General features: G+C 42.7%; 1 protein-coding gene across 4 annotated transcripts in view; it reads left to right on the top strand.

The window, feature by feature from the left end:
- Positions 1–4,972, top strand: part of TMEM268 (transmembrane protein 268) — a 40,721-nt gene extending 35,749 nt beyond the window's left edge. For all 4 annotated transcript variants that reach the window (XM_081065347.1, XM_081065349.1, XM_081065348.1 and 1 more), the window contains one exon: positions 1,241–4,972. In XM_081065347.1, coding sequence (XP_080921473.1) covers positions 1,241–1,420 — 180 coding nt within the window. In that variant the 3' untranslated portion in view covers positions 1,421–4,972. The remainder of the gene's footprint in view (positions 1–1,240) is intronic.
- Positions 4,973–9,612: the final 4,640 nt, after the last annotated feature.

Genomic DNA, 9,612 nt, shown 5'->3' on the forward strand with positions numbered 1-9,612 from the left:
ATTGAGCACTAGGTACTAGGCTTTTTATCCGTTAGTTCCTTTAATCCTCACCCCAGCTTAACCAGGTAGAGAACTAGGATTTCCCCTCTTTTACTGATGAAGAAATGGGCCTAGCAAGGTGCAGTGACTTGCTCTGGGTCCGTCGCAAGGTGGCTGAGCTGAAATTTCCACTTGGCTTTTTTGATTTGAAAGGCTATTCTTAGTTACTAACTCTATCATCATAAATAACCTGCTGTAACCCACAGTTTACTTTATTACATTCAGACTGGACATAGTATGTATCATGAAAGGTCTTCAGAGCCACGGGTAAGGAATTGAAGCATTTTCTATGGAATTCCAGCTGCCAGACCAGTGGACAGACCTGAGAGACCAAATGTGTTCATAAGAACACGCGTTAAATCCAATTTTTAAAATTCTTTATTTTTTTTTACTGTTTAATGGTTTTCATTACAGTGGAATACATGTAAGGTACAGTTTACCACCTTAACATTTTTAAGTGTACGATTCCGTGGCATTGTTTTTCACATTGTTGTGCAACCCTCACCACCTTCCATCTCCAGAACTTTTTCATCTCATCTTGAAACTCTATACCCCTTAAACATGAACTCCCCCTTTCCCAGCCCCTGGGAATCACCATTCTACTTTCTTTCTCTATGAATTTATTGCTCTAGGTTCCTCGTGTAAGTGGGATCATACAGTGTTTTTCTTTTTGTGATAAATCCAGTTTTTATAAGCAAACTCTTAGTATAGTAGGAACACTTGTCTAAAGAAATCCAGCAGGTACCTTGTGTGAATTGAAGCATCCTGTCCCCATATTCCTCCACCCGCCCCCATTCACTGGTCATTTTCTTCAAGTGTATTACCTTGACCTCGTGTACTTGACAGTCTCACAGACATTGGAAACTGGAAAAAGTGTGTGTGTGAGACTGGCTGGTATAAGTCAATGTTAATTTCTGCAGTACTTTGAGGCTGCATAGCTTTTTTGTGCATATGATTATCACCTATCAGCAGTTCGGTTACCCACCTCAGAAATGAGGAAACAGGCTCCAGGATCCCCACAGAGTCAGTTGCAGGGCTGGGGTTCTAGACCAGGCATCTTCCAAGGCCCCCAGGGGAGGGCCTGGCTGGGTTCTTCCCTGTGAGCATTACTGCTGGTCCAGGGGCGTGAAGACGGTTTGGTTTCCCGTCGTGGATTAGCTGCGTCTCTGTGGCCCTCATTCTGCTTCTGTGCCTCTTCTAGGAAATGGCCCAGCAGCTGTTGGCAGTGTTTGGTGGCTACTACATCCGGCTCCTGGTGACCTCCGAGCTCCCCCACGTAGTGGGGACACGACACACGGACTCTCCGAGGGTTCCATGCCCCTGCCAGCTCATAGAAGCCCACATCCTAGGCACAGGGTGCTGCCCATTCCTGGCCAGGTGACCTAGGGACGAAGGTACTCATCTTCCTCTAAGACTGAAGGTGAGAAGTCAAGGAAGCCTCAGGAGTCCAAGATGGCTGACGGCGAGCCCTAGGTGAGGAGAGAAGCATCTGAAGGGTGTCAGTCGTGTCAGCAACAGGGTGTCGTGCTCACTTAAGGACCCTGCACAAAAATGGCCTGTCGACATCCCATGCTGACCTCAGCCCTTTTCAGAAGCGGGTGGTTGCCGAGCCGGTCCCACTCCAAACTACTCTTCATGCTGCTGAGAACCTGAATGGAAGGGCCACGCTCCCATTCCTTTCATTGTCCGGGCAGGCCAGAAAATGTGAAGATGACAGACTGGGCCAAACATATCCATAGTTTGGTCCCAGATGATGCTTCCATCTCCAAGCCCTTCATGTCAGATGGGGAAACGGAGGCTCTTTGTGGCATTGCCCTGGGCCTCTAAAATTATAAGACTGCCTCTTCCCAAACTGAAGAAAAGAAGTAAATTCCCAGAATGTTCTCCCCCTTTAAGTTTTTCTTATCCTATACTTTATGAAAAACAGTGCCCCTATGCTTGTAGTCTGCGTACACAGGCTTCCAGGAGACAGAGGGAAGAAGCAAATGGCGCATAGCTAACTACGCACAGGACTATTTGGAAAAGACCCATCCTGTCTGATTTGAGGACTTATTTTGTTCCAAGATCTGTGTGCTCGTGGTTGTGGTTGTGGTTTTATACTGCAGATGTAGCGCAACAGGCCTGATTCCTGACACTAACTCTGTCCTGGAATGTAGCATCGTCTGTCACTTGTGGAGTTCCAGTGAAGAGCTCAGAGGCTTCCAGGTTCTCTGCTCCTGAATAAGTTTGAAGACCCATTATTCCATAGGCCCAAATCAAAAAATTTGCCTAGCATTTGAAGGCTCCCTAGTCCCCAAGATCTAAGCTTCATTTGCAATTTTGACTTCATCTCCCACAAGACTCCTTCATAAGTTGAAACTATTTCCTGGACTGACATACCTATTTTTTTCTATCTGTTGGACTCCTATGCATGCTTCAAAGCCCAGCTTTCCTTACCCCTCCTTCAAGAAGCTTTTCAACATAGCCAGCTCTGCTCCTCTTTGCCTCCTTTAAATTCTTGATGTGGCTGCTACCTTTACTGATGTTTAGGTATTGATTCTGTTTTCCTGTGCACATGTTTTTCTAGGTAGACTATAAGCTCCTCAAGGGCAGAGACTGTATTTGATACTTTTGTGCATGACCTGGTCCTGCTAAGGAAGAAAATAATCCTGTGGATTAATTGCTTTGTCTTCTCCATAGTAGCTGAATGATGAGATTGGCACAGACCTGGCTTCTGGCTCTGAACTGCCACATCTAGCTGTGTAACTTTTCGTGGGTCCTCAGTTTATCCATTTATATAAAGGGTAGATTGGATGGTTCTTAATGGCTTTTCCAAAGCCAAAATTCTGGGAATTTCTAGTTTTTTTTTACTCCGTTGGCCTGTCTGTCTGTTATGTCTTTATATGTAGAAAGGTTCTGTAGCCCCACAAGGCTGAAATGGCCCAGACCTGATGCTTCTTTGGACAGAACCCTGGCCTAGTAGCAGGAGAGCTGGACTCTCCTCCCAGATCTGCTTCTTCCTAGCAGAGTGACCTTGGCTAAATCATGCAACCTTTCTGAGTGTCAGTTCAGTCCTTTATAAATGGACCTGGTGAATGTGAAATGTAATAATGTGGCTGACTTGCTGTGTAAGAGATGAGTCTATCACTTTCTCTGGGCCAGAGAAGAAAAATCATGTGTAGGCCAGCCCTTGGAAATGGCTGTTTTCGGCATTTCTCTTTGGCCAACTCTGAGGGCAGCTTGGCAATGAGAATTATTCGGGAAGGTAGTTACTGTCTGTCACCTGCCACAGAGGAAATACGAGTGTGAATGTGATCAGTAGGAGCCCATAGTTATCATGCAAACATAAAACTGTAGGTATAATAACTGAGAATAAAAATGTGTGTGTTAATGACAAAACAGCAGTTTTTCCATTTTAGAATGCAGCCCTTTTCCATTAAAGAATGCAACCCTTGCTGTATTCTTTCCTGCCTTTCCTCTCTTCAGTTTCTGATGGTCTCACTTGCTGGGTGGGGCATTCAGCTTTGCCCACGTGGTACACGTTCTTTGCATTTGCACCTCAGCTTTCTCATTTAGAAAATTCTGTGATCTCGGTCTTGCCGCTTCACGGGGTTGCTGTGCAGACCGGATTCCACAAATGAACAAGCAAGCACCCTAAGTTTTAAGGGGCTCTGTGTTACTGCCGGCCATAGCAGTGGTGAAGGTGGTGCAGTGTTGTGAAGGGGGAGCAAAGGGAGTAAGTAGCTCAGAACTGCGATTCTAGTCACATTGATTCAAATCCTAGTTTTGCCTCTCGGGAGCAGCGAGCGTCCTTCCCATCCTTAGGTCTCACTCCCCATTGTGGGATGGGAATAAGAGAACCTACCTGGCAGGTTATTGTGAAGATTAAAGGATATCAAAAATGTAAAGTGCTTGCAATTTTGAGTTGCAAGCTTGAGTAAGATCTCAATAAATTGTTGTTATTTAAAAAAATAAAAAAACCTCTTACTATGTATGTCTTGTATACTGTAGATGCCCATGTGTATTTTTGTTTAGTAAGTCATTAACAGTTAATGTTTATTCAGTATGCATCAGACTTCGGTCGTTCCAGCACCATGGGGTACATTTATGTGAGTTATGATTCTAGTCAAATTTCTCTGAAATTCAGTACCAAGGGGCAGCATAGCGGGAGGTTAAGAGCAATCTGGTCACTTTGGGCCAGATGCTCCCCCTCTCTGGTCGTTATTTTTTCTCCATTTCCTCATCTATTAAGGGGCGTGTGATAACAGGTGGCTTATGAGGTGAGGGCTCCGTCAGTGGTGGTTTGTCTTTTGTAGCTGCTGCCTGCTGTTTTCTACCTGAGTGTAGAAAGCTTTTACCTTGTGTTGTGCAAATCTGTACTTACTGATTTTGATTGGTTGGTTCTATCTGTGACCAAGCTAGAAAAATCTCCGACTACGAGTGTAGATTTTGTTTCTCCTTTTAGTGCTAACAAATTTCCTTTTAATTCCATAGTTTAAAAAACTGGTGATATAATTAACATACCATAAAACTCACCATTTTAAAATGTGCCATTCAGAATTTTTCAGTATGGTCAAAGATTGCACAGCTATCACCGCTGTTTAATTCTAGAATGTTTTCATCACCCCTTCCCCCACTATGGTGTGCATTAGCAGTCACTCTCCATTGCTCCCCCCAACCCCTGACAACCACTAATCTGCTTTTCTATCTCTGAATTTTATCATTCTGAACATTTCATATAAATGGAATCGTATTGTATGTAGCCTTCTGTGTCTGGCTTTTTCCCACATAACATAATGTTTTCAAGTTTCATCCATGTTGTAACATGTATCAGTCCTTTATTCCTTTTTAATGACTGAATGATATTCCATTGCTTGGATATACCACCTTTTGTTTACCACATTTTATTCATCAGTTGGGTTGTTTCTGCTTTTTAATTGTTATAAATATGTGTCAAAGTTTTTGTGTGAACATATTTTAATTCACTTCTGACAAGTTTTGCTCTGTTATTACATGCATACAAATTTAGAATTGTTAAATCTTCTTGATAAGTTGACCCTTTTTATGTTTATGAAATGTCTCTCTATTAGATTTTTGTCTTAAAATCTACTTTGTCTGATACATGATCTTTCTTTCGATTAGTGATCACATAGTATATCTTTGTTCATACTTTTAGTTTCAAATTATCTGTGTCCTTATCTTTAAGGTGCCCGTCTTGTGGGCATATGGGATTTAAAAAAATTTTTCGGTCTCTCTCTTTTTAATGGGAGTATTTACTATGCTATGTCTAGTGTACTTACTGATATATTCGATAGATCTGGGCTTAAATGTGCCATCTTATTATTTACTTTCTTTTGGTCTTCTTTTTCTTTTTCTGTGTTCTGTTTTCTGCCCTTTTTTGTCTTCTTTTGCATTAAGGTCTTTAAGGGTTTTTTTCTGCTTTTTTTTTTTTTTTTGGTAATTTCTCATCTCTTAGCCTAGGAGGTATGCATTCTTTTCTTTTAGTGGTTACCCTAGATTTCAACATGGATCCTTGCTGTATTTCAAGCGCGTCCTTCTGCCACTTTCTGGGCAATCCAAAGACCTTAAAACTCTTTCGTCTTTCTGTCTGTTTTACTGTTGTTATCATGGGTTCCAATTCTCTGTATTTTAAACCACAACAGACATGATTATTAAGTTTTCTTTTAAAGGAGGGGTCAGCTCACAGTGGCCCATGCAGGGATCTAACCGGCAACCTTGGTGTTATCAGCAGCACGTTCTAACCAACTAAGCTAACCGGCCACCCACTGTTAATGTTTCATATAGTCAGTATTCATTTAGATTTATTCATATGTTTGTGTTTTATTACTCCGTATTTTTCATTACTTTTTGTTTATTCCTGCATTTTCATACATTTATCTAGGATCATTCTTCTTCTAGAACTACCTTTGGAAATTTTTCTTTAGTATAGTATTTAGTATATTTAGAAATACTTTTAGCATTTTCTTTCTAGCACAGATCTTCTGGTGACAGACTGTTTGTTTGCTGAAAAGTATCTATTTTGTTTTTATTTTTGAGAGCTATATTTTGGAAAGTCAAGAATTCTAGGATACTACTGTTATTTTCTTTCAACTTTTGGAAGATGCCATTGGCTTTTGTTGTTTCTGTTGTGAAGTCAGCTCTGAGTCTCATTGCTGTTCTTAAAATGTTTTCTTTGCTTGGGTTTCAGCAATTCTATTTTGATGTGGCAGGTATAGCTTGCTTTATTTTGCTTGGGGTTCATAGAACATGTTGAATCTGTGGTACAATATTTTTCATCGTAGCTTCTCCCCTCTTCTCTCTCATCTCCTTCTGGGACTCTAATGGTATGTGTGTTAAGATCTTTTCACTGTATCTCTAAGACTGTGTGTTTTCCCTTCTTTTGGTTCTCCATGATTTGGTATGAACATTTTCTACTGACTTCCATTCTCCTCCATTACTCTTGTCCTCATTTGGGTTTAATCAGTTGTTAACCCTTTCAATTGAGTTCTTAATTTCAGCTATACTATTCAGTCCTATACATTTTAATTGACTTTTAAAAATAGTTTATAGTTCTCAGGTAAATTATCTATTTTTATTGATTTTCTTCAGTATTTTAAAGTCCATGTCTGTTGACGCCAGTATCTGATTCTTCTGTGGATCTGTTTCTTTTGCTTTTTGGTCAGTTGCTCTTATCTATTCTGGCATTCCTGGTGATTTTTGATTGAGTGCCAGCCATTTAAAAAAATTGAAGAGTATACAAGATTCTGGATATTCCTTCAGAGAGGATTTACTTTTGCTTCTGAGAAAAGTAGGGTTGGGATAAATTTCATTCTGGGTTTTAGGCCTAGTGAGACCGACCTGGTCTATTTCTGGTTAACCCTGACTTGCCAGGGTTAACCAGAAATAGAGGAATAGAGTTTCAGGGATTTTAACTGAAAACCTATTTTAAAAACTTTTTAAAACCAGGACTCCTCCTCCAGGGTAAGCCCTCAACCTCCAATTTTTGTTACTCCAGGCTGTGCGTCTGCTGAAAAGTCTGCCCAGTTTTTCAGCCACTTAGACCCTGCTTAGGAATTGGCAGGTCCCTTGAGAGGGTCAGAAGACCTCAATGTTCATTTCATCTCTCTGTACTTCCTTTCTCCAGGATCTTGGCCCCTCGAGTCCTTATTGCATTGGTAGCTCTCTGACGAATTCAAACATATTTAACCAAAAAACCCCACAACCTCATCTTTTAAAACTGCTCTTACAGAAGGGTTAGTCTGATATAAGCTAGTCTGCCATAGTCAGAGGTAAAGTCCAGTTGTGGCGTTCATTGTTATTTTTACTATTATTACTTCAAAATCCTTCAAAGAAAGATGTCACTCTGAGGCCAAGAGCCCTTTGACAAGTTCATAGGATGTGAGCCTCTTACTATCCTTTCTGTGAAGAGGACTCTTAAGTGATGAGAGCAGGAAGTGACATTTAAGGGGCATCTTTTTTTTTGTTCCCCAACTTTGCTTATTTTATTCCCTCCTTCTGGGGTACCATTCCCCCTCCTCTTTGCTTGGCTAATTCCCTTTCAACCTTCAGAAAACTCAAGCACCATCTTTTCCAGAAAGCCTTCCCTGAATCCCCAAGTTGGTTGCAAAACGCTTCTCGTCTTTTTGTTCCCAAAGTTGTGGTTCTGTTGTGGAAGTGATCTGCTTCTGTGCGTGGCTCGCTGGTTCAAGCTGGAGACTCTTGGTGTATGGCATGTCCCTCATGTTTGCATGCTCTGTGTTCCGCACAAACACACGGGCTGGGCATTGCATCCCTCTCGGGCTGCTGGCTGCAGTGTTTGCACAACTTGACCGCTGTTGTCAATGGCCCTGAGCACCAAATGGAGTCCCACAGTAGGTGAACAGAATTGTGCCCTCAAGCTCTAGACAGTTCCCACAGCATCCATTTATAGACGCCCGTTACACTTACCAACCTCTCTTACACATTTCCTTGTTAGGTTGGTTAGGAGTGACGGAAATGTTTTGGAATGCTAAAACCACATTTCTTTTTAAGATACTAGGCTCTAATTGCTCCACATCCAAGGGAATCTCAGAAGTAGATGGAGAAGGGAAAAGAGGAGGGACATGCTCCTAGGATGCATCCAAAGACTTTAATTGAAAGCAGCTCTTCCTTCAGTGGCTTTTCCAGGATCGTGCTGGCGGCGCAGGGATGGCTCAGACGTCTTCTCCTCCAGGGGAGTTTCTGAATCAGTCTTCATGGCCCGTTTGCAGCCCTTTCCTCCTGGAGGCACTCCCGCAGCTGTGTAGCCTGGGGGGCCCCGACTAGAAAGCTCAGGGTCTCACAAGAGTACAGGTCTTGGTCCTTCTGTTGTTGGAGTAGTGGAGGTGTCTGTGTTGCAAATTATCTTTGCACAAATCTGGGTTCAGATCTGAAAGAGTGAAGGACAACATTTGTCCTGGGTAAAGTTTTTGAATTTCACATGAATACACAGTCTTGGTTAGATCCCGTTTGGGGGTTGCTGATACTAATAATGGCTCGAAAAAAATTCTGCTTGCTTGAGCCAAGAATAACCCCAAACTGGGTTAAGCAGTTGAGATCTTAGAGTTTACTTGTTGTGTCAGCATAGCTGCTTCGGACGGGTACCCATATACACTCACCATCTGTTGAGTGCCTTCTTTGTGTGGGGCCATAGTCTAGGCACTTAGAGATATGGCCTCATTTTATCCTCCCAACAACCTGAGAAGTAGGTAGTGTATTATCATTATCTTCATTTTACAGAGAAGGATGCTGAAACTCAGAGAGAGAGCTTCTGTGACATGCTCAAGCTCAGTAAGTGGCTGAGGCAGGATTCAAGCAGGTATGTAGCACTAAAGGCAGTAATTTTTATTATCTAACATAGACCTTAGGATGTATTGTTACGGGTTTGGATAATTACTGTCCTCTCACACCCCCAAAAGGCTGAAAGAAATCTGAGGGTGTCCTAGCAGAAGGTGGCTGGGGAGACTGAGGTCAAGAGAAATAACTCCTTTATGCTTGCCAGCCACCATACACCCGCGTCTGGAACCTACCAAAGGACCGTGGCTGGTACTGTTGGGGGGTTCTTGGAGTATAGGAGCCAACAGTGTCAGAAGGCCCCTCGCTGGCCTGGCAGCAACAACAGAAGATCTTTGACGCCATGCTTTGGCGGGCTGTGGGAAGAGGAAAGGTTCATGAGGCACCTGGCTATGCTGCCCCAGTCCCAGAAGCCCTTTGTTATTTAAGTGGTGGGTCATACTGGGCCAGCCTCCCAAGGAGTCACGCCCCTCCCGCCTCCCACACCTGCCCTAGCCCCTCGTGGTCAGCAGGCCCAGGCTCACCTGTGTAGGCTCACTGTATTTGAATAAATGTAGATTGTTGTACATGAAAAAATAAGACATCCCCTGAAAATATGCCTTAATGCGTTTTTTTGGAGCAAAAATTAATATAACACCTGGTCTTATTTTTGGGGAACATGGTATGTGAGGGATAAGGTAGTGAACATGGGCAAGAGCTTCTCTCAGAGAGGCAGGGATGGGTCCAGCTCCCCTTTGGATTCCAGAGCTGAGCACGGGCTTTGCACAGACTAGGTGCCCTTTC

This window comes from Rhinolophus hipposideros (genome assembly GCF_964194185.1).
Source record: "Rhinolophus hipposideros genome assembly, chromosome: 11".
NCBI classification, from domain to species: domain Eukaryota; kingdom Metazoa; phylum Chordata; class Mammalia; order Chiroptera; family Rhinolophidae; genus Rhinolophus; species Rhinolophus hipposideros.